The 25,246-nt window shown below is 39.4% G+C and overlaps 2 protein-coding genes across 5 annotated transcripts in view; one reads left to right on the forward strand and one right to left on the reverse strand.

Moving 5' to 3' along the window:
• Positions 1-824: 824 nt before the first annotated feature.
• Positions 825-9,099, reverse strand: arpc5b (actin related protein 2/3 complex, subunit 5B). Its single transcript, XM_063001891.1, has 4 exons — positions 8,871-9,099; positions 6,424-6,495; positions 5,073-5,249; positions 825-3,931 (listed from the first exon to the last, which is right to left on the reverse strand). Exons 1-4 carry the CDS (start codon positions 9,009-9,011, stop codon positions 3,869-3,871), a joined length of 453 nt encoding a protein of 150 aa, XP_062857961.1. The 5' UTR covers positions 9,012-9,099; the 3' UTR covers positions 825-3,868.
• A 6,661-nt stretch (positions 9,100-15,760) lies between these two features.
• LOC134320488 (rho-associated protein kinase 2-like) overlaps positions 15,761-25,246 on the forward strand; it is a 55,738-nt gene continuing 46,252 nt past the window's right edge. For all 4 annotated transcript variants that reach the window (XR_010013698.1, XM_063001892.1, XM_063001893.1 and 1 more), the window contains exons 1-3: positions 15,761-16,526; positions 22,373-22,454; positions 23,338-23,438. Coding sequence is in view for 3 of the 4 variants with exons in the window: in XM_063001892.1 (XP_062857962.1) it covers positions 16,428-16,526; positions 22,373-22,454; positions 23,338-23,438 (282 nt within the window). In the remaining variant the exon portion in view is untranslated. The remainder of the gene's footprint in view (positions 16,527-22,372; positions 22,455-23,337; positions 23,439-25,246) is intronic.

A 25,246-nucleotide genomic window follows, 5' to 3' on the forward strand; every position in this document is an offset into this window, starting at 1 on the left:
TGATGTTTCAGTTCCTCTTAAGTAAGTCACCTGCACATTGAGTGTTAAATCGTTCCAGATGGGAGTGTCACAGAGTTACCAGCTCCTCTATCAGCAACCTGCTTTTTCTTGGAATTGTTGTTTTGTTTTTGTGGCTGCAGATGCTGGACTTGTATTGTTTCCTGAGAACTCAGCCTTTCCAGAGCAGCCTCATGTTGCACCAGTTGGTGGAGTGGGGTGCCACTATTCGAAGCAAGTGGAAGGGCCTTGCTTAAGGCCCAAACAGTGGCGACTTGACACTTAGGGTTTCTAAACCATTGTTTCACACACTTTGGTTACATTCATGACAGGACGGGTAGTTACTGGTTACACAAAATTTACCAGTTCTAGTTTAATGTCAAACACAGTCATGGACAAGTTTGTGTCTCCAATTCACCTCACTTGCATGTCTTTGGATTGTGGGAGGACACCGGATCTTCTGGAGGAAACCTAGGCAGACACGTGGAGAACATGCAAACTCCACACCTGGGACCCAACTGGGAATTCGAAACCAGGACCTTCTTGCTGTGAGACGACAGTGCTGCCCACTGAGCCACCGTGCCGCCCAATTTCTCTTTTAAGCATTAACAAGCCAGACAGGACTCCAATCCATTGGGGCATCAGCCACCCCCCACCCCATACACACACACACACACACACACACACCCCTTAGACATAGCCAATCCTGTCTGTATATAAATGCCCAACTGGCCTATACATTTATCTGCATAATACTCTTTAATTACTGATTATCCATCTTGCATAAAACAATAACAAATGAAAGACAAGCTGTTTTGATTGATCATATGTATACATATTTATTAATCATTCTGAAAAGCATCAAGATAAAAAAGGAATACTCTCTAAGGCAGTTTAACAACAGTTTGGTTTGTAAAATGTTTGCATCCGATTAGAAAAGCATAAAACGATACTGCATCTGAGAGATGGGTGCATTTGTTCAGATATACAGTTTTTACAGTCATGGTCTGTTTTACTGTAAGAACCGAAAGACATGATAAAGTTTTTAATCTGCACTTAATCAGCTGCATTTCATTTCATAGACTGGCAGTAAGTGCTGTACAGGTAAAGCTTAAAGGGACATTCTGACTAAAAATAATAATAAAAAAATTAATTAGAGATGCATTAAGAAGTCTACTTGCCTCCCAGAGAGAGCTAGCGAATATTCAAGATCTAGCGCTCACATAGTCCATCCAAGCAATTAGGAGTCTTACTTAAGGTCTAAGTTTGGTGATAATGGGGCTTGAATCATTGGCCCTCGGATCACAGTCCAGGGATCTTAACCGCTGAGTTAAATCTGTCCAGCCAGGCACTGATTTTGGATAAAAGGCCTGGCTTGTTATCAGTATTCCAATTCATCCCAGTGGTATTCAACAGGATTAATGTCAAGGCGCAACCCTGCAAGCCATTGGAGGTTCTTCACTGTTACCTATCTTCATGGACATCGCTTTGTACACAGACCCACAGTCTTTCCCTAAAAAGCTGTTGCTAAGGCACCTGAAATTAATTAGTACTAGGAAAGGTGTCCACACACTGTATCCATACATCGAGGCTTTGTCCAACCACCTAAGCCCCAAATGTAATGATTAAGGAATTACAACGTGACCCCAAAAATCTAAAGCAAAAATAGCTTGACTGAGGTATACAATACTGATATAAAATATAATACACAAATAACAAACCAAACCCTGCATTTATAATGGAATGTCCCTTTAAGAAATAGACACAGATGAGGTAAGACAACCATCAACATTTTAATACTACTAGCGCTCTAATAGCATTACTCAAAAACACGTGTTGGAGGTCTCCTCAATCAGCAGTGGGGATCAGCATCAGTAGAGAGGAAGCATAATGCAATCAGGTAATTGGATACGACTAGTTAGGGAAGAAAATTGGGGGGGGTTCTAAGAAGGCAGAATTAGTGCTGAGTAATGAGGTTTTATAATTTTATATCAGGATTAAGTATCTACTATGATTTATACTAGAAAAACAGGTGAAAATTACTTAAAATGAAAAGACTTTTTTTTTTTTTCTTTTTTTTTTACAAAAAATCTAAACTTATGCAGCAATTCAACCGAAATGTGAAAAGATCTGAAATCCGAACTTTAATTCAATTCATAATTCAAATAAGACCAAACCTTGTTTATATCGCATTAACCACAGGACATAAAAATAATGAAGCAATATTACCATCGTATTGAAAAGTATCATGTTTTTAATACATTTGTACTCATAAATTTACTCATAATTTTTATTAGGGATCAGATTTTCATATCAGAGCTTTGCCAGTTATGCCAATGCTGATACCAATTTGATTCCATCTTCATCATACGCTGACACAGTACAAGCAAGGTATGCAAAATTATGCATTAATGAAAAATGTTGGCACACTGTGAAAGAGCTTGTGTTCTTGTTTATGTAATGATCACATTTAGTGAATTATGATCAAATCTGATCTGATATTAATTAAGCATGTATGCCAGTATTATCCTGACACTAGCTTCATTTTTGTTATTTCCATTTGGTCATTTTTTCTATTTGATAATAATTAACCAACATTTCTTGATCTACTCTGAATCCACATAAAATGCCAGTTAAATCCCAAAAGAATTTCCATTCAGGCTTTGCTACCCCCAAAAAATACTGGCCTAGTGGACATTACAGAGTCCATTACAGAATAAAACTTATGTCTGCATTAAAGATGTTGGGACGCGCTAGCAAACCAGCGCAGAGATTATGAACTTCTCGGTTCGAAACTCGGCTTTGCCATCGGTCGGCTGGGCATAATTGGAGGTGCCTGCAGCAGACACGTTTCTGCTAGGGCGGGATGACCGGACTATGTGGGTGGGGTCTTCAAACGCTGTGTAAGGACCCTGATTGGCAGATAGAAAGGCACCAGTGCAGAATGTATGTGTGAAAAAAGGGTTCCGCTAAGGGCTGCGTTCGGGTCGGAGGAGGCATGAGCGGCAATATACCCACCTCGACTGCAATTAGGGATCCCCCAGCAGCGGAAGATAAACTGACTACGCTAAATTGGGAGAAAATGCATAAAATATAAAACAAAAGTTGGGATAATGGGACAGTGGTAGCCTAGTGGGTAGAGCTTTGGGCTATTAACTGAAAGGTTGAGAGTTGAGCAAGGCCCTTAACCCTCTCTGCTCCAGGGGTGCCGTACAATAACTGACCCTGCGCTCTGACCCCAGCTTCCAAACAAGCTGGGAAATGCAAAGAAAGAATTTCATTGAACTGTACACCTGTATATGTATATATAACATATAAAGGCATTCTAAAATGTTTAATTCTGCATATTAAACAGCTGAATTACTTCCAACAACCTAGGCAGAATTAATCTATGTGCTTTTTTGTCAAACAGGCCATGCCAAAGCTGAGAATTAGAACTGAGCACGAATTCCTGCAGCACTTATTCCTGCAGTGTGAAGCAGTTAATGTCTTTTGGTTGTTCGAGAGAAAACAGAGCAAGGTAATGAGGTGGCACTGAAGAAATGGCTAAACCAGACAAAGTCTGATGGTTCTGTTGAGTGTTAAACCTAATACAATGTTAATTCATACAAAAATGACATACATGTAACATTTAACGTAGGTAATATGCATATGTAAGGTACAACACTTTCCTGAGAGAAGCTTAATTAGCATGGAAGTTGTTGGCACCCGTACATGCAGATACAAAAAAAAGTAAAAAGAGAGAAAACAGAGTGAAAAAGAGAGTGAAATATAAGGTATTTTCAGCACCCTGTAGATGTCGTTTCTTTGTTGTGAATGTACCAGCAGGTGTGCTTCGCCTGTGGTTTTCCATTAGTGGAGCGGTGAGCACTTACACTGTTTTTCTCGCGGTCAGTACTCTGACGATACTGCCCACTCCTCCAGCAGCCAGAGCCTGAAGGGAACATTGCAGAAATTAATTGAGTGGAACCAAGAATTTAATTTAACAGACAACCCTAACTTCCCCTCAGCCAATAGCCAATCATATCTGTTTGTAGATGCCTGACCGGCCAATAGCTGCTGAGGATTCATACCCTGTATTCCAGAATTTTTTTCCCCCACCCTTCATCTCCCAATCTAGTCACTGACTCCCGTATGACCTTTCCTCCACCAAACACGGCCACGAGTTCAAACACCGCTTTGCCACCTGAGTGCCAATTAACATTTTTTCTTTGCTGTGAAGGTTGTTTCAACTTTTATTCACACAAATTATGTACACCAATCAACCATAGCATTATGACCACCCCCTTGTTTCTACACTCACTGTCCATTTTATCAGCTCCACTTACCATATAGAAGCACTTTGTAGTTCTACAATTACTGACTGTAGTCCATCTGTTTCTCTGCATGCTTTGTTAGCTCCCTTTCATGCTGTTCTTTAATGGTCAGGACTCTCACAGGACCACCACAGAGCAGGTATTATTTAGGTGGTGGATCATTCTCAGCACTGCAGTGACACTGACATGGTGGTGGTGTGTTAGTGTGTGTTGTGTGTTGTGCCGGTATGAGTGGATCAGACACAGAAATGCTGATGGAGTTTTTAAACTGTCACTGCTGGACTGAGAATAGTACACCAACCCAAAATATATCCAGCCAACAGCTCCCTGTGGGCAGCGTCCTGTGACCACTGATGAAGATCTCAAAGATAACCAACTCAAACAGCAGCAATAGATGAGCGATCGTCTCGACTTTACATCTACAAGGTGCACCAACTAGGTAGGAGTGTCTAATAGAGTGGACAGTGAGTGGACACGGTATTTAAAAACTCCACTCATACCAGCACAACACACACTAACACACCACCACCATGTCAGTGTCACTGCAGTGCTGAGAATGATCCACCACCTAAATAACACCTGCTCTGTAGTGGTCCTGTGGGGGTCCTGACCATTGAAGAACAGAGTAAAAGCAGGTTAAAAAAGTATGGACTACAGTCAGTAATTGTAGAACTACAAGGTGCTCCTATATGGTAAGTGTAATTCACTTCAGCGTACAGTCGATGCTTTATAACCGTATGATTACAGAGTATGCAATACCTTCTCATGCCACTGCAGAAGGATGGCACTGCTGTTTTCTGATGGCTTCTCAAAGCCCTTGTAGATGTACTTCATCAGCAGATCCACTCCGTTCTTATCTAGAGACTGAACTCCCTTCTCAATGTCACTTGCTTTAAAGGAACTAAGTACCTTCAGCACCAGCCCTTCAGCACGGTCCTACAGAAACACAAAGGTGGTATTTAGAGACGTCAAGTCTACTCAGCAACATCTGAGCTTCATTACATTTTGTTAATATTCTATTTCGGCATTCTGTATTTTCCCCCCAATCCCTCTCTGTTGCATACCCGTACCCTAACTGAGAAAGTCTGTACCAAACACACACCCCCTTTGACACGTGTTCAGTATCAAACCACTTCTTTTCACCTGCCAGAGCTGATTTCAAACATCATTTACCATTTCTGTTCAGCTGCCTTAATCTAGCCAGCTGAGGCTGCAATTGCAGCAGTATTGAGGAATCCTTTCGACCATCCCTCCCAACAGATACAGCCAATCGTGTCTGTGTTGGTGCCTGGCTGTTGGTGCCTCAACAGCTCAATGTATGAATTTAAAACCCCAGATCTACTGTGCATGAAAAAACAGCCGGCCATTCATTACAAAATGTATGAATATCATCATATTTCAAGCTGAATAAAATCATTTAGGTTTTTTTTTTTAGCTGTTAACACACCAAACCCTAATTTCTAATGGAATTGCTTGATCTTGATCTTCTTAAATTGGTCAGTTCAGATGTCAGTAAACACAGCTGTTCTTTGAGATTCCTTACACTGTTTTGGACATTTGCACCAACATCAGATCAAGGGGAGAGTAAAGTCTTTTCCCTCAGCAACCTCACATCCTGTCATTATCACTGGAGAGCCCTGCTGGAAGCATTCAGTACATGGTTGTAGAAATGCAGTAAACTCTAGCCACCTGGGGCAGGGTGAACCCTTAGTGCAAATTAGTGCAGGCTGGGCATCTACACAGACATGATTGGCTGTGTCTGGGGGAGGAGTGTTACAGATTTTATAGGGCCCAACAGGATCACAGTGGGTCTGGTACCACCCAGAAACAGCGGGTGCAAGGTTGGGAACACACCCAGGACAGTCCATTACAAGGGAATATAAATTCACCTACTCAATTACACCTAAAGGCAATTTAGTGTAGCCAATCCAGCCTGTGTGTTACCGGGTGGTACCAAGGGAAAACACCTGCAGATATAGGTAGAACATACCAAAACTCTTAACCAACCATTACCAGTAGTGAGGTTAAGTCCTCCTCTACCTGCTGTGCCTCAATAACGCCTCAGATCATCAAATTCTCAAACCGAACAAACCCTGTTCTTCAAACTCACCTTGACATTCTGATTCTTCGTGTTGATTGGTGGGTTCTTCAGCACCGCCTGCAATGCACCCATTAGATTCCCTTTACAGACTGGAGTTAAGAATTAGAACATTCCAACAGGAACAGCACATGCACAATGCATACGTTTCAGAGGGGGATTTGTTAGGTACAGCTTTCTTCGGTCAGGGTAGGGGTCAGAAACAGTGGAGGGAAGATGGTAATGGGATATGATTTAAATATGGGAGGAAAAAAAAAATGCAGAAATAAAAGATTTAAAATAAAAAAGCAATGATTCTTATTGATAAATTGGGTACAGGGGGTGACAAAGTGTACAGATCTACAGCCAATTATTGTAAACCTCATTGTGTCCTTTTGTTTTGATGCAACTTAAGGGGACTATTCTGTTGTCATATTAAGTTTGGATATTTAATCCACAAAATATGCTACTTAAAATGTATTTTGATTTATTTTGTAGCAAACATCTCTACAGGAACCTGTGAACAGCAACGTCAAGTCAATCAGAAACAGGAAATAAGACCTAGAGTCGGCCAAAGTGGACATATATGGAGATAAAATCAACTTCCTTGATTTAAGGCCATAAACTGATTACATACAGAGCTTAAACTGACAGTGTCTCAGAATAGCATGACTTTATGATGGGACCTGCACAAGCACCAGGTTATGCTTAAATAGCTACATACACAGTGGACAGGAACCACTTATTGTGATTTAATATACAACTGGTCCTTGTACTCATAAATACAAACAAAAAATATATTAACAAGGATAAACAAAATATGTTTAGAAACTGAAATAAGCAGAAGTATTACTATTATAATAATAACAATATAATAACAATTATTATAATGTGTGTACGTTTAGACTACATAAAAAATAAGTCAAGTTGAATTACTATTATTATTACTAACAGTAGTAGTAGTAGAAATATTAAGGACAGATGGGATGCCTTTTTCATATACACAAATACATAAGAACAGTACAATGAATTACCACATATGCCAGCTTGTTTGGAAGCTGGGGTCAGAGCACATGGTCAGCCATTGTATGGCATCACTGAAGCCGAATGGGTTAACAGCCTTGCTCAAGGGCTCAACAGTGGCTGGACGGCAGGCCGAAATGATATTTAGATAAAATCTAACTTTGTGGCGACAACATAATTCAAGACAAACTGCTTATTTGATCACAGGAAAAAAAAAAGTCTATAAACAGATAACAACCACAAAAATCCAGGAGCAGTGCAAAGTCATCAGAACTCAGTATATATATAAAACACTTACAAAGCAGACTATGTCAGGAATGTGGTTAACAGGCATGTCTGGACATCCACCACTTTGTATCAGCTTTTCTTAAAGGGAGAACTAAAGCGCCTCACGCTAAAAAAAACTGGTTTATGCTTTGTACCAAGCGCTTTAATTGTCCTCAATCCCTTAATCATATAGGTCACAACAGTACAAAACAGCAGTCTGTATGGTAAGTTTAATGGTAAGTTGGGATGCATATGTTATAGGGAAACCTCACACTCAACCTCACAAGTAGACTATTTTGTCTACAGACTATTTCTGTGGTGAACATGTTAAGTTGGCCAGAACTGCACTGCCAAACAGGGTAAAGCATTTTCCAAATGTTTCCAAAAACTTTGACAATGTTTTGCCAAGCATAATAAGAGAATGCCTGGCCTTCACAGATCAGAAACCACAATCACTAATTTCTAGTTAGATATACATGGCAATCTGCAAATGTCATTTTTCTGTGACTGAATGCTTGAAAAACACACTTATGGATTTTAGTCCTGGTCAGGACTATCTATACACCAACTTAGATCATCAACACAAGAAAAAAAACTTTTACTTCTGCTTTTTTGTAAGGTAGCAACAAGCGTTGAGCTCGTTTTGAAGCAGTTCTTGTTTTTTGCACAGCAGCTTTGGAACCTGAATTAATGTAAAGCTCAGCCATGTTCTAACAGGTTCTAAGAGAAGACTTGGGTGCAGTCAGAAGTCTTCTAATAATGAATTAGGAATCACAGTCCATTCTGTCACACCACCAAATGAATAATCTAAGTTGTGTGTATTTACAGAATCATTTTAATTGTATGTGTTTTCATTATTTAGTCAATAAAACAACTGGTGCAGGATGTTTTGAAATCCCAAGACTGCCAACTGTATAAAGGGCTACAGAATATAGGGTTTGTAACATATGCATTAAATATTTATTAATGCTGATAATGTAGATATTTTACATTGTGCAGTTTCATGTATGCATGCTTTTATTCTAGTAGTCTAGGACACATTGAGCCATTTGGCATCCAGCCATTAACCACCCCTTCAATCACATTACACCACTGTACAATGCAACCAAAATATAAACATGGTAAAAGATGTGTCTGATTCTATTCAATACCATATACATAAACACAGAGAATTAAACACAGAAAGGATATTGTCTGATGAGAGAATCCACTTCTGCTTCATCCGGACCCACTTGGTTTTCTCCTCCATCCTCCTCATCCACAAACTTGTTCTCATCATATTCATCCACATCCACCTTCCTGAAGCGATCAGATATTGTGTTCTTCGACATGATGCAGACAAATCAGTAATTCTTCCTTTTTACGATTTAAATCCGCTATCCAGCTGTACACTCTCTTCCTCATCCACTCACTATTACACTTACTTCCTCGTTCAGGTACCGCCTGCTGGACAAACCCCAGCGATACAGTCAGTACGCCTTCTGAGTCGATTCCAACACTGAATCAAACCTTAGGAATCGATTCCAGAAAGTATCTTCTACCAAAGTTTTCTCTGTTATTTATTTTAAAAGCTGTTAAACAATATTTTGTCAAATCACGTCAAAGCCATTCAAAACATGTAATGACAAACGCATTTCGACAGCAACTTTAAACGAAAGGAGTCTGAATCAATCAACTCAATCGAATCGACACCAAAGCGTTTGTCGAAATCCTAGAGTCGATTCCAATACTGAATTAGCGTTTTAGGAATCGATTCCAGAAAGTCTCTTCTACCAAAGTCTTCTCTATTGTTTATTTTAAAAGCTATGAAACATGGTAAAAAAACAACAACAACAGTATTTTGTCAAATCACGTCAATGCCATTCAAATGTAATGTAATGTAATGACAAACGGATTTCGACAGCCGCTTTAAACGAAAGGAGTCTGATTCAATCAACTCAATCGAATCGACACCAAAGCGTTTGTCGAAATACTAGAGTCGATTCCAATACTGAATCAAAATCTTAGGAATCGATTCCAGAAAGTATCTTCTACCAAAGTTTTCTCTGTTATTTATTTTAAAAGCTGTTAAACAATATTTTGTCAAATCACGTCAATGCCATTAAAAACATGTAATGACAAACGCATTTCGACAGCAACTTAAAACGAAAGGAGTCTGAATCAATCAACTCAATCGAATCGACACCAAAGCGTTTGTCGAAATACTAGAGTCGATTCCAATACTGAATTAGCGTTTTAGGAATCGATTCCAGAAAGTCTCTTCTACCAAAGTCTTCTCTATTGTTTATTTTAAAAGCTATGAAACATGGTAAAAAAACAACAACAACAACAGTATTTTGTCAAATCACGTCAATGCCATTCAAATGTAATGTAATGTAATGACAAACGGATTTCGACAGCCGCTTTAAACGAAAGGAGTCTGATTCAATCAACTCAATCGAATCGACACCAAAGCGTTTGTCGAAATATTAGAGTCGATTCCAATACTGAATCAAGATCTTAGGAATCGATTCCAGAAAGTATCTTCTACCAAAGTTTTCTCTGTTATTTATTTTAAAAGCTGTTAAACAATATTTTGTCAAATCACGTCAATGCCATTCAAAACATGTAATGACAAACGCATTTCGACAGCAACTTAAAACGAAAGGAGTCTGAATCAATCAACTCAATCGAATCGACACCAAAGCGTTTGTCGAAATCCTAGAGTCGATTCCAATACTGAATCAAAATCTTAGGAATCGATTCCAGAAAGTCTCTTCTACCAAAGTCTTCTCTATTGTTTATTTTAAAAGCTATGAAACATGGTAAAAAAACAACAACAACAACAGTATTTTGTCAAATCACGTCAATGCCATTCAAATGTAATGTAATGTAATGACAAACGGATTTCGACAGCCGCTTTAAACGAAAGGAGTCTGATTCAATCAACTCAATCGAATCGACACCAAAGCGTTTGTCGAAATACTAGAGTCGATTCCAATACTGAATCAAAATCTTAGGAATCGATTCCAGAAAGTCTCTTCTACCAAAGTTTTCTCTATTATTTATTTTAAAAGCTATGAAACATGGTAAAAACAACAACAATATTTTGTCAAATCACGTCAATGCCATTCAAATGTATTATTGGTTTTATATACCTATTTAAGGATGCCATGTATTTACATAAAATGATTTGGTCTGCCTCCAACAGACCAGGCACAAACAGTGCTTGCAAGCATTGAGATACACATAAGGACATAAGGTTATGTCTCATTTAAAGTAAAATGTTGTTACCAGTATTAGAAAGAAAGAAAACTAAGAAAGGGGAGACAAATGAAAGGAAAGTGAATTTTCTATTAAACTGTTTGGTTTAACATTAAAATTACATTTCAACTGTAAAAAAGGCCTTTAACAGTTTTCTAACCAATAGCATAAATCTCACATGAAATTGTGAATTCCACTGTATTACCAATATTGCATGCATACCTGCACAGTGGTATATTTCCATGGTAGCGTGGCCCCTGGTTGTGGGGCCTCTACATTGTTTGTTTGTTCATTAGGATTGTAACGTCATGTTTTACACTTTGGTTACATTCATGACAGGAACAGTAGTTACTCATTACACAAGGCTCATCAGTCTTGGACAATTTTGTATCTCCAATTCACCTCACTTACATGTATTTAGACTGTAGAAGAAAACCGGAGCACCCGGGGAGAACATACAAATTCCACACAGAAAGGACCCAGACCGCCTCTCCTGGGGATCGAACCCAGGACCTTCTTGCAGTGAGTCAACACTGCTACCCACTTGGCCACCGTGCCACCCTATTCTACATTGAGCTCCCCACAACTATGCATCTTTGCCTTTTTTCAGAATAAATACTGACATGCTGATGATGTAAGGGGGACATTTGTCATAGATTGAAAACAAATCCATAACCCTGATGAAGGAGATTTTGATGAGTCGATTCCTGAGTCGATTTCACAAAACAGTTAAATTGATTCTCATGTCGATTTTTAATCTAGAAAAACATATTTTTCCCCTCTAGGTTGCGGAAACGGACTCTGGTTTTATTAGGACAGGAACAAGATTCATAAAAAGGCACATACACACATTTATTTACATTTACATTTGCGACTTACAGTTCTGACTTAATACAATTCCAGTAATTGAGGGTTAAGGGCCTTGCTTAGGGGCCCAAGTGTAGCAAGTTGAAATTGGTAGGGCTTGAATAAACAAACTTCTGATTACTAGTTAGTTGAGTGCCTTAACCACTGAGCTACCACTGCTCTAATAACTTTATCTATATTTCTCCTCAGGGACACAGTTAACATGTAACATACTACCAGACTGCTAATTAATTGTTAAGTTTAGTAAAGCATTTGATATAATAATACAGCTAAATATAACTTAATATGAATAAGCTTTATTAGCTGAATCAACACCAACCGTTTGGAACATGTCCATAATGCTCATCTATACATTTGTGCATTGTGATACCTCGTGTCCCAATCCACTTTAACATTACTCATACTTCATTTACATTTACATTTTCAGCATTTAGCAGACGCTTTATCCAAAGCGACTTACATTATACAGTCTAAGCAATGGGCCTTGCTCAAGGGCCCAACAGTGGCAACCTGGCAGTGGTGGGTTTGAACCAGCAACCTTCTGCTTACTAGTCCAGTACTCTAACCGATAGGCTACAACTAGGCTACAACTGCAAAACATAATGCTTTTTTTGTATATTTGTATTTTTGTATTTTTGTATATTTGTATATTTTTACCAGTGCTGTTTTCATTAGCAAATAATAAGAGTAATGCCATATTTTCCTCTTCCAGTTTTGCTTTCTTGGACCTCTGGACACTGATGGGTGTTAAGTGGCTCTCTGGTTATGTTCCAAACTATTCATTTGGTGAATAAAATGCATGAAGTTGCTGTGCCTACAAAGTGCCACTTAGCTATTTGTATTGAGATGAAACCAATAATGTCAGAAAATTTATTTCATCACATTATCATATTGCTCATCATAAATTGGTCAAATGTAATCCAGGTATGGGCTTCACATTGCCCAGGACTTAAGGGTTGCTTATGGAAGAAAGTAACCCCTGCTCCAAAATCTTTAGTTAATCTTTTTTTTTTTTTTTTTTTTTTTTTTTTTTTCAATTTTTATCCCCCAGTCTAGTTGTGTCCAATTACCCTGAATGCATCTTCTATACTGATTCGACCCTTCACCGCTGACTGAGGACGCCTCTCAACTGACATACGCCCACTCCGGTATGCACAGTCAGTACAGATAGTGCATTTTTCACCTACACGAGTCGAGTTCATATACTTGACAAGCACTGTGTAGGGCAGTTGTAGCCTAGTGGTTAAGGTACTGGACTAGTAATCAAAAGGTCGCTGGTTCAAGCCCCACCTCTGCCAGGTTGCTGCTGTTGGGCCCTTGAGCAAGGCCCTAACCCTCAATTGCTCAGACTGTATACTATCACAGTACTGTAAGTCGCTTTGGATAAAAGGCGTCTGCTAAATGCCGAAAATGTAAAAATGTAAATGTACACTGCACGGAGGGCCACACCCCCATCAGCATTATTCCTCAGCCCTGTGCAGGCGCCATCAGTCAGCCAGCAGGGGCCGCAGTTGCACCAGTTATGAGGACCTATGATCCGACTTTTTACCCCTAACCCTGAACAACAGCCAATCCTTGTTCATACTGCCGCCCAGCCTAGTCGGAGAGGCAGAGCTGAGGTTCGATACAATGTATTCGAAACCCCAACTCTGGTGAGCTAGCGTACTTTACCACTGCGCCACCTGAGCGGCATCTTTAGTTAATCTTAAATCTTTAGCTAATCACATGAACATGGCAAAATGACCAGGTGACGTTACCTTTCACCAAGTGATTTTACCTGCAACCTTTAAGCACAAAGCAATTTAAAGCTTACTTGACTGGGGACAGTTTCACCTACTTTCCAGCAGCTTCTAATTTATGGCAGACCTGTTTTTGGTGGTCATTGGATTTACTTTTACTATCTTGAATTTTTTTTTCAATGGAGTTAGATCTTATTATTAGGTTTGGTTTGGAGTTAGATCTTATTATTCTGGTCCTGGCAAGATACCACTGTTCCATCTGTTCTATGTACTTTGTAATGGGTGCAGCCACACTAACCTTATTTATTTGGTCACAGCAAAACCAACACCTGTAATCAAACATAATAACTAATAAGAAATTAGGAGGCAGTGCCACAAAGTAATAGTACATTATATAACTATGGACATCACAAAAGTTTATTTTTAGAATGGATTGAGGTCTTTGGATTTGGTATCTTATTACTGAATATAGTATTTAACTATGCTTAATAATATGTGTCTGGCAAACAAATCTGGTGTTTATCTTCTAACAGCATAATATTGTTGCTTAATAAACAGATCATATGCAGGCTTACATGCCTCTGAAAGGTGTTGGCTCAGGTATGACTTTACTTTTCTCCCTTATGTAGGATATCACCTTGTAAATGGATCTATTATTAGCTTCTTCTTTTCTAAGCCTTGGGGATAGTAGTAAACCTTACAACTAGTATTACACTGTGTTAATTGGCAATTAGCTAACTGACCTGCTGTGTCTGACAAAATACTGTACACAAATACATTACATTAAAACATATTTTAGGGTATACATCTTTGATAGCTTAGATTTTTTAGTATTTTTGGATAAGTCTTTAAAAGTCTGGATAATTTTTACTTTGTTTTTACCATGTGATAGAGCATTTTTGATTGAGTCATTCTACCAGGTTACTTGGGGACTGGTTCAGAAGCAGTTTCAGGTGTTTCCACAAATGTTCAATCAGGTTAAAATCAGGCTGTGACTAAGCCACTCCAAAATTCATTTTTTTTGTTATGAATTTCTTTGCTTTGGGTTGGTGTGCCCAATGTTTCTTCCCAGCAGGGGCGTAACTACAGGGGGGGCAAGTGCACTGGGGCCCATGGCAGGGGGGGGCCCTCCATGACATGAACTCACTTCATTATAATTTTATTTCACCTACCTTTAACTCATTCTGATCAGATTTCAGTATGCAGCATATATATATATATATATATAATTTGTTGAGCTCCTAGTTACGCCACTGCGTCCCAGTGTGCTTTTTGTAAGAAATGGCAGCCAATTCTGTATCCATAATCTGACAGTACTGTGTAGGTTCCAATCAATCCTGGTTAAATTTCCAATATCTGCCAATAAAGTGGAAATTGTGTTATCTATCTATCTATCTATCTATCTATCTATCTATCTATCTATCTATCTATCTATCTATCTATCTATCTATCTATCTGTCTGTCTGTCTGTCTGTCTGTCTGTCTGTCTGTCTGTCTGTCTGTCTGTCTGTCTGTCTGTCTGTCTGTCTATCTATCTATCTATCTATCTATCTATCTATCTATCTATCTATCTATCTATCTATCTACTGTCTGTCTGTCTATCTGCCTGCCTGCCTGTCTGTCTGGTTGTCTATCTATCTATCTATCTATCTATCTATCTATCTATCTATCTATCTATCTATCTATCTATCTATCTATCTATCTATCTATCTATCTACTGTCTGTCTGTCTGTCTGTCTGTCTGTCTGTCTGTCTGTCTATCTATCTATCTATCTATCTATCTATCTATCTATCTATCTATCTACTGTCTGTCTGTCTATCTGCCTGCCTGCCTGTCTGTCTGATTGTCTATCTATCTATCTATCTATCTATCTATCTATCTATCTATCTATCTATCTATCTATCTATCTATCTATCTATCTATCTATCGTCTGTCTGTCTGTCTGTCTGTCTGTCTGTCTGTCTATCTATCTATTAATAACATCAAGACAAGAATATTATATGTAGATATTAAAAAAATTTGAAGTAATCTTTGTATTGGATGGCCATTATTTCTTCTCACTATCTGGGCCCGTAAGTTACACAGTAAACACCAGTGAATTTTCTTAATGGTTGAACACACAGGGTACAGAAGGTGCTGAAATACACACGTGTAACTGGTTATTTTAGTGCAGGGCCAGTAAGCGCTTATTTGTAGCGACGCTGCGCCACTGAGCGCTGAAAGTAGGAGCGCAGTGCTAAAAGTGCGGGGTGAGATCAGAGAGCAGGAATACCCCCAACCTCACAGTCTTCGGTTCAGTACACATACACAGACTAGTTTCTTTTTCAATCAGGTCTGTGCGTGTGGGTGAATGCAGAAGATCAGTGAAGGTTCGTGTCCCACACTGACTGACAGAAGGAGGAGGACACATGCGGTTACTAGACTAATAAGGGCTGCTCGGAAGGACGCCGGTAGAACTGTTTAATACAAACCTGAGGATCTAGACTAAACTACTGGACTTTATATTGAATTCTACTCAGACTTTGAGAGCAGTGCTAAAAGTGCGGGGTGAGATCAGAGAGCAGGAATTCCTCAACCTCACTGTGTTCGGTTCAGTACAGATACACAAGCGGCTGATAAACGCGCACTAGTTCCTTCTTAATTCAGCGAGCGCATGTGGGTGGTTCGTGTCCCGCACTGTGACTGAAGGAGGACGGAGGACGCATGCGGTCACTAATTTAACAGGGGCTGTTCGGAAGGACACCGGTAGAACTTTTTAAACTCCGGATACAAACCGACTGAGGATCTAGTCTTGTTTTCATTTCCAAATTCCTGGATTTTAAGCTCTACGATCAGCCCAGATCTGCTGTGTTTCTGTCTCATGTCTGTGAGAACTTTGAGCTCTGTTGACTGGCACCATGACGCCCGGAGCTGAGATGAGACTCGAGTCCCGACTTAGTAAACTGGAGGCCTTGATCAGAGACCAGCGATCAGCCCTTAATTTGGAGAGTCTGTTGGTAAGCAGAATCTGGGTGTTTGTAGTGAATATTGGTGAGCTGAGATTTTAGATCTGTGGATCCATTCTGTTTGCCAGAACATGCCAACCAGTGGTCCATGTTTAATGGTTAAACTTTTTAATCAAGGTCATGCAATTGATTATTTAAAATGTAGAATAAAAAAGAATACCTGTATGTGTCATATATACATATACATGTTTACAGTACAACTAAGTTCTTTCTTTGCATATCGGGTCAGAGCGCAGGGTCAGCCATTGCACAGCGCCCCTGGTCAGACAGGGTTAAGGGCCTGACAGTGGCTGGATGGCAGAGCTGGTATTCGAACTCTCAGCCTTGCAGTTGGGGCAAGCCGTAGCCTAGTGGTTAAGGTACTGGACTAGTAATCATAAGGATGCTGGTTCAAGTCCCACCACTGCCAGGTTGCTGCTGTTGGGCCCTTGAGCAAGGCCCTTAACCCTCAATTGCTCAGACTGTATACTGTAACTGTACTGTAAGTCGCTTTGGATAAAAGGGTCTGCTAAATGCCAAAAATGTAAATGTAAATAGCCCAAAGCCCTACCCACTAGGCTACCACTGTCCCCATATATATATATGGGTCCATTATGGACTATATATAGCACTATATTATAAAACTGACTTACTTTATCATACAGACCTTTTTCTGATAACTGATACCAATAGTATAACATTAAACCAAGGTAGCCATGATTTGAACTGAGAAAGGGGGAAATCAAGGTGGGGTGGGTTGGTGACTTCCTGCCATTCTAAAACATTCCTGCCATATCAGCAACCGATGGGAACACTTACAAATCTAAACATTAAACAAAGGGACGTTTTGAGCGTATCTAAATATTGGAGGGGACATGTCCCCCAATGCATATCGTGTTTGTGGCCTTGGATTCAATCTAATAATCTCTAGAAACTTTGCAGTCGTTTGAAAGACATTAGACAATTTTTTGGCCAGAATAAGTGGATTCATAGGATGTGGAAAAGGCAAACATTTTACTTGCATATAAGGATTGCGATGTATTTTCGGGGACAAAATATCAAGCCTAACTGATGCAATATGGGTCAATTTAGGTCTCAGCTTTTGAGATCTTTAGACATCTCTGTACATGCAGTGCTTATGAGTGGCTATTATTAAACCAGTTGATGTCAATCCAGGGTGGCCCAATTGTTGACGTGTTATGGATTTCTTGGCCTGGTGACTCACTCTTTATGTTATTAAGCTTTAATGATTTTATGAAGGCAAGGTGATGGGACAAGAAAAGTAAAATCCTCTACGACAGAACTGCTTTCTCCACCAACCCTGTTAAATACCCTAAATACCTGTCCAGGCCCCATCTTAACTTAACATTGAAATCTCTGAAAACAGCCGGGTTCTAATATTAAAACAGATGTTAGAAATTGTAAATGTAAAGCACTGTTCAAAAGTGCTTACAAATAACAAGAGGTGGTAGCCAGAGGTCTGAACTGGTGTTTCTCAGTCTTTCAGTCTTATCAGCTTTTGTGAGATATGATCTCTGTGTGTGTGGTGACACGCCCTCCCTTCAGGAATGTGCATGCCATTTAGCCTGATCTCGTTCCAGTGAGGTGTGTGTGTGGGGGTGTCGACTTGGTAGTTCCTTAAGTCTTGCAGTACCCCTGCCCAGCATGTTTCATTGTTTATTACACACCTCACCCAAACTAACGAGTCAGTTTACAGAGCTTTGCTGAAAAACTATTGAACGACTATTAGCTGACCCGGAAGCATAATTGCACCATAATTACCCCTTAAGCATTGAAGGGCAGATCCACACCTTTGATGCAATGTAACTTAAGGGCACTTGTTAAGGGTAGGAAGACTTGTCAAACGAGCTTTTATTTCGAGCGGAAAATTGTTTCTGGTTGGCATCCTTTTATACAGTCAAATCATCATATTTTCTATTCAAAGAACACTGATGTCTTCTTTTCTATACAGTGTGTGTGTGTGTGTTTGTGAAAGCGTGGTCTTACCCAATGAACTTTGGGAGCTTCTCTGATTAAACACAAACACACAACACACATTGAATTGAATTGGGCCAATATAGCCATATCTATATATACACCGACATACATAAGCATGTGTATAAATATACTATATACATGTATATACACATACCTACTGTACATGGCTACATGTAGGGCCCTCAGTCCTTATCTATCACCCGCTGTCCTCGAATGCTGAAGTTATAGAACCCAATGACTCTGGGGACAAAGGACCTTTTTATGCTTCTGTAATGAATATAGCATCAAGGGCTCAGGAATTCTTTATAAAACTCTTGTCAGTAAACCCAGTTGACAGTAACAAATGCAAATAAAGACTTTATTTTGCAAAACGGAAGCTATTTGTTTATAAGATCAAGAAAGACAGCTTCATTCTCCAGGCTAGTACACCATTGAAATTTTTTTTTTTGGAAATAACAGACGTCATGTCCTTTGTCTTCTGGGCCAAACAGGAAAAGAACAATTCTGATAGTTATGATGCAAATTTTAAAAGTCTGTGAATGCACCATTAATGCTTTTGGAGGTTTTGTTGGATTATTTGGATAATTTTGGAGCATTTTGCCAAGTCAAGCCACATTCTGTGTGTATTACAACATTGAAACTAATATAAAGACTTATAAAAGAACAAAACGGGTGTTATGTATTAACTTAATGTCACTGTTTATCTATTTACTTTAAACTAATGACATCCACTATTCAAATTATGTGAGGACAAGATGGTTTCCAGAAACTGGCAAACTAGTGTAGTTTAGCTAGGGAAAAATACATTAATTGCTTTATTATTATACATTATTATTATAATGTTCCACTGCATATATTCACTACAGGTTAAAACCTTATATACTGTAGTTAATCTATTTCTCTAAATACCTTTTTAGCCTGCTTTCACACTGTTCTTTAATGGTCAGGACCCCCACAGGACCACCACAGAGCAGGTATTATTTGGGTGGTGGATCATTCTCAGCACTGCAGTGACACTGACATGGTGGTGGTGTGTTAGTGTGTGTTGTGCTGGTGTGAATGGATCAGACACAGCAGCGCTGCTGGAGTTTTTAAATACTGTGTCCACTCACGATCACTCATCTATTGCTGCTGTTTGAGTTGACCTACATCAGTGGTCACAGGACGCTGCCCACGGGGTGCTGTTGGCTGGATATATATTTGGTTGGTGGACTATTCTCAGTCCAGCAGTGACAGTGAGGTGTTTAAAAACTCCAGCAGCGCTGCTGTGTCTGATCCACTCAGACCAGCACAACACACACTAACACACCACCACCATGTCAGTGTCACTGCAGTGCTGAGAATGTTCCACCACCTAAATAATACCTACTCTGTGGTGGTTCATTGAAGAACAGCATGAAAGGGGGCTAACAAAGCATGCAGAGAAACAGATGGACTACAGTCAGTAATTGTAGAACTACAAAGTGCTCCTATATGGTAAGTGGAGCTGATAAAATGGACAGTGAGTGTAGAAACAAGGAGGTGGTTTTAATGTAATGGCTGATCAGTGTATGCTGCAAATGTAAATGTAAATTAACACATATTACATTAAGACATATACCAGTGATGGGGCCAGTGATAGCTCAGTGGTTAAGGTACTGGACTAGTAAACAGAAGGTTGCTGGTTCAAGCCCTGCCACCACCCAGTTGCCACTGTTGGGTCCCTGAGCAAGGCCCTTAACCCTCAATTGCTCATCGTGTTCCGCTCATTGTGTAAGTCGCTTTGGATAAAAGCGTCTGCTAAATGCTGAAAATGTAAATGTAAATATACTGCATGATACACATGCTGTATATTCATATACATTACATATACTACATTTTAGTCTTGAACTTATGACATCAATGGTTATCTAGTAATAGGGTTAATTACTAGCTTTCAAGAAAAGGTGGAGGGTGCACTGAATTGTCTTTAGATGATTAAGTGAACTGCCCCTGTGAATTGTTGAGTTTATTGACCTGTGATGGCCTAGAGCTTTGTTAAGGGTGTAGTCCTGCTTTGTACTTAGTGTTTCTGGGTGGATCTGGACACACTATAACCCTGACCAAACTGACCAAATGGTAATGACTTACATTGTTGTAAAATTGGGATTGATTTGAAAAATTAATGATTCATTGTTCATATTATTGTGCTGTTTAATCTAGGATTAGAGGTAATTGCTAGCTGGCTACATGTAATAATTCGTTCCAGCGTTCTGGGAAAACATTCAGGAAGCTGAAGTCACATCCTCGAATTGAGAAGAAAGATAACCAATTCCAGCATGCACAGCAGCTGCCACTTCCTGCTTCTGTATATGTGTGTGTGTGTGTGTGTGTGTACACCATGCTGTGGCTCATTTGTAGGGTTGATATTAATTGTGTGAGTGTGTTTATGGGAAGTTTAGACTTAAGCCGGGAAAGCGGGAAGAGCAAACAAAGCAGCAGAGTCCAGTTTAATCTCTGTAGAATCTCGTGTTTGCATGCTGCATAGTAGAGGTGTTTGTCTGTGTGTGTGTGTGTGTGTGTGTTTGTGTGTGTGTGTGTGCCTGAGAGAGCAATAGGGGTTGTTTTGGTTAATAGTGGTGTTGTGAGGTGGGAGGTCTCTTTTGAATATATTTTTAGCACTGCAGTAACATCCCTGATTAGTATCGCTGACCAGATACCAGGTGGCATGAAGACCGGCACGTACAGGACCAACAAAAAACTTTTCATTTGAGTTCCACAGTCACAAGTGTTTCAAGTGCTTTAGAGTCAGATGCTTAAAAATGTCTACACTGCATGCCAACTGTAAAAGTTCACATTTATTTATTTGATACAGGTGGTGACGGTGACACAAGCTACTAGAGTAATTGTAACAGAATCATTGTGTAATTCTAGACTTTTACCATTTTAAAACAATGAACCCAACATAAGTATTACAACCTGTAAGAGTGTAAAGTGAATGTAATTTCCGTAACAAGAAGGTACCAGTTAAAAGCTTAAACTGATATGTTTTGTTTTCATTGCAAAACAAAAGCGCATGATAAATCACGGCACAGCGGCCAAAATCCAAAACACGCAAAAAAAAAAATATATAACCACTGCTTACCTAAGCTTATGTTCTTCCAGATGTGATCTATCTATCTACCTATCTATCTATATTCCTGTCTGTCTGTCTGTCTGTCTATCTATCTATATTTCTGTCTGTTTGTCTGTATATATCTATCTTTCTGTCTGTCTGTCAATCTTTTTGTCTGTCTGTCTATCAGTCTTTCTGTCTATGTATTTATCTTCCTGTCTGTCTGTGTGTCTGTCTATGTATCTATCTTTCTGTGTCTATTAATCTTTCTGTCTGTCTGTCTATCAATTTTTTTGTCTGTCTCTGCATATCAACCTTTCTGTCTATGTATCTATCTTTCTGTCTGTCTGTCTATTAATCTATCTGTCTGTCTTTCTAACTATCTTTCTGTCTGTTTGTCTGTCTGACTATGTATCTATCTTTCTGTTTGTCTATCAATCTTTTTGTCTGTCTGCATATCAACTTTTCTGTCTATGTATCTATCTTTCTGTCTGTCTACGTATCCTTCTGTCTGTCTGTCTATCAATCATTTTTGTCTGTCTGTCTGTCTGTCTGTCTGTCTGTCTGTCTGTCTGTCTGTCTGCCCATCTTTCTGTCTGTCTGACTATGTATCCATCTTCTGACTCATTTTAGTTCTAATTTTGTTGCTAGCCCTAACCCCAGGTTTATAGCATACCTGACTAACCTGATCTTGAAAAGTCACTAATAGTCTCCCTCATACCCTGACGGACATTTTCTTGTCTAGTTTGATTTATCTACTGGATTAAATTCTTTGTTCTTTGTGCAGGATTCCATAAATGCTTTGACCTTTGATCTGAACCATCCGGCACTGAGGAAAAACAAAAACATTGATGCCTTCCTGAGCAGATGTAAGTCATTACTAAACAAACCACACATGACTCCATACTTATGCTTAACTGAGGAATCTAAAGAATTTAGGGAGGAATTTAACCAAGGAATTTCATTTAATTTAATCAGCCAAGACGTGTTTGGCAGCTGCCACTTTCATCACACACTTACAGTAACTTCCTTAACAGACCTGCTTATGAAGTTTATAATACACACAGACTTTGATTCCTCCTCCCTCCCCCATTTTTGGGGATTGTATGTGTCATTATTATCAAGGAAGCAATGAAAAGTGAACCCATATAGAGGGCAAGCTCTGGGTTTTTGCCATTCCACAATTGGTCTGGGTCCACCAGGTCCATGTATGTATGGTGGTATGTTTGACTGCTGCCACATGTCCATGCTGATGTCGGGCGGCACATTGGCTCAGTGGGTAGCACTGTCCCCTCACAGCAGGAAGGTCCTGGGTTCGATTCCCAAGTGGAGTGGTCTGTGTCCTGTCTGTGTGGAGTTTGCATGTTATCCCCGTGTCTGCGCGGGTTTCCTCCCAGTCCGTGACTGTGTTTAACTTTAAACACTTGAACTGATGATTCTTGTTCATGTAATTACAAGTACAACACTGAAGTCAGTTCTGCAGAAAAAGGAGTGAGCCTTGATATCATCCACACCATTTTTTCTTTCAAACAGTTCCTTATTTATTTCAGGTTTGGCCTGAGGGGGAATGTGTAACGCAAAACATTGCAAAAGTTTGGATAGTAAACATGTCCTGGCTAATGATCTGTATTTTGGCGCTGCTATAATGTGGAGTAGAGGTGTAACAGTTTTTTTGCTAATTGATCTGTAAATAAAAAAGTGCTTATTGTAAATTGTGAACATAAAAAGTTGTAATTGTGTTTTGTTCTGTAGATGAGAAGGTTGTGAATCGGCTGAGGGAGCTGCAAGTGAGGCTGGACGATTTCGAACGAATCAAACTAATCGGTAGAGGAGCCTATGGAGCAGTGCAACTGGTGAGCAACAGTGCACATGTGGTGTGTGTGTATGTGTGTATATGTAGTCAGTGTAACCACAGCAGAGATGGGTCCGAGTCGCACGTAAGTCACACACACAGCGACTTCAGACTCGACTTGGACTCATTTCAAATGACTCAGACTCGACTCGTGACTCGCAAAAAATGACACATGGACAACAAAAGTCAGCAGCATGTGTTAACATTAATTACCTGTGACAATTAACTATATATTATATTCTGATCGTGTCATTTTGTGCTCTCTAATAAAGCTCGAGCCGTAACCCGCAACACACAAAATGGGTTAATGTTCCAGCCAGCTTCCGGCGTAGCGATGAAGTGTCGCTCCCTACCTTTGGAATCTCACTTAAAATGGTGGAATACCCTACGTAGTGCATTTCACCGGAACAAATGATGTGAATGAAACACTCACAGAATTGGCGCTAATGGTTGGAAGAACCGCTTTCTGAACCAATCAGACCTTCTGATTGTAATTTTTAGTAAGAAATGCTGTTATTTGTATTTATTGAGTTTGCAGTGTCACACAGATGATGTGTCAATGAAACGCTTGATTGGCTTTCTAATGAGTTAGTGTTTTACTTCACAACCGGGAAAAGTTTGGAGGGTTTTAATTATTAGCACATTTACAAACTAACAGATTATATTCCTAATGGGACACACGGTCATAAATTTAATAGCATCTGGAAGAACATAAGCTAAGATAAGCAGTGGTTATGATTATTTTTTTGGGATTTTGGCCGCTGTGCCTGATTTATTTTGCGCTTTTGTTTTGCAGTGAAAACGAAACGTATCAGTTTAAGCTTTTAACCGGTAGCTAGGAAAGTAAAACGGCTAAATACAGTTGCTAATCTCTTGTTGTTTTTTATCTGAACTTACATATTATTTGTTTCTATACTACATTACCAATATATGTTTTGTGTATATTATATTGACTCGTGACTTGACTCGGACTCTAGCCTAAAGACTCGTGACTTGACTCGGACTCGTATTTTGTGACTTGTGAACATCTCTGAACCACAGTAGTGATTCTTTATCAGTAAGCTATCTTCATGTATCGCCTTGTTGTTTGGCTGTGCTGATGCTCGTAAGCCTCTGCATGTTTGTACAAGCCCACACAGACATGAGCGTACAGTGTGTGGGTTGGAATTCTCTGGAATTCTGCACATGATAGGTTGTAATTGAAGTTTAGTTAGCATCATGATGTGCATTTTTTAAATATGTTACTCTAATATAAATAAATAAAAAACTCTGGGTGTTTTTGCAACAAAATAAAATGAATTTTAGTAGTTTATTTTGTTTATGCTGTGAGGAACTGCAAGAAAGACGTACAGCCTCAGTAAATACTAATTAATTTTAATCTCTAGTCATTGCACATTTAGGCATTTAGCAGGCGCAATTTTAACCCATGTGACTTACTGTTGGGACAGGATACAAGTCAAACTGTTAAGGGTTAACGGCTCTGCTCAGTGGCCCAACAGTGGTAGATGGTGGTGATAGGGCACAGTACCTTAAGCGCTAATCCACCACTGCCATACAAATATAAACACTAAGATGATTCACTATGGGTGGTAGGTGCTTTAGTGTTGTTGCCCCCAGTCTGCCATCTATTTGCTCCTCTGCATCTCTTAGCTAAAAACCTTCCTCTTCTCTAAATATTTCCACTCTCTCTAATGGCTTTTGTTTCGTGAAGCAACCTTGGGTTTGTGAAAGGTACTGTAAGTTCAATATATTATTATTATTATTATTATAAATCTAAGTTACTCAGGTGCAGCACTAAATTACACAAGC

This window comes from Trichomycterus rosablanca, chromosome 9 (genome assembly GCF_030014385.1).
Source record: "Trichomycterus rosablanca isolate fTriRos1 chromosome 9, fTriRos1.hap1, whole genome shotgun sequence".
In the NCBI taxonomy this organism is placed as follows: Eukaryota; Metazoa; Chordata; class Actinopteri; order Siluriformes; family Trichomycteridae; genus Trichomycterus; species Trichomycterus rosablanca.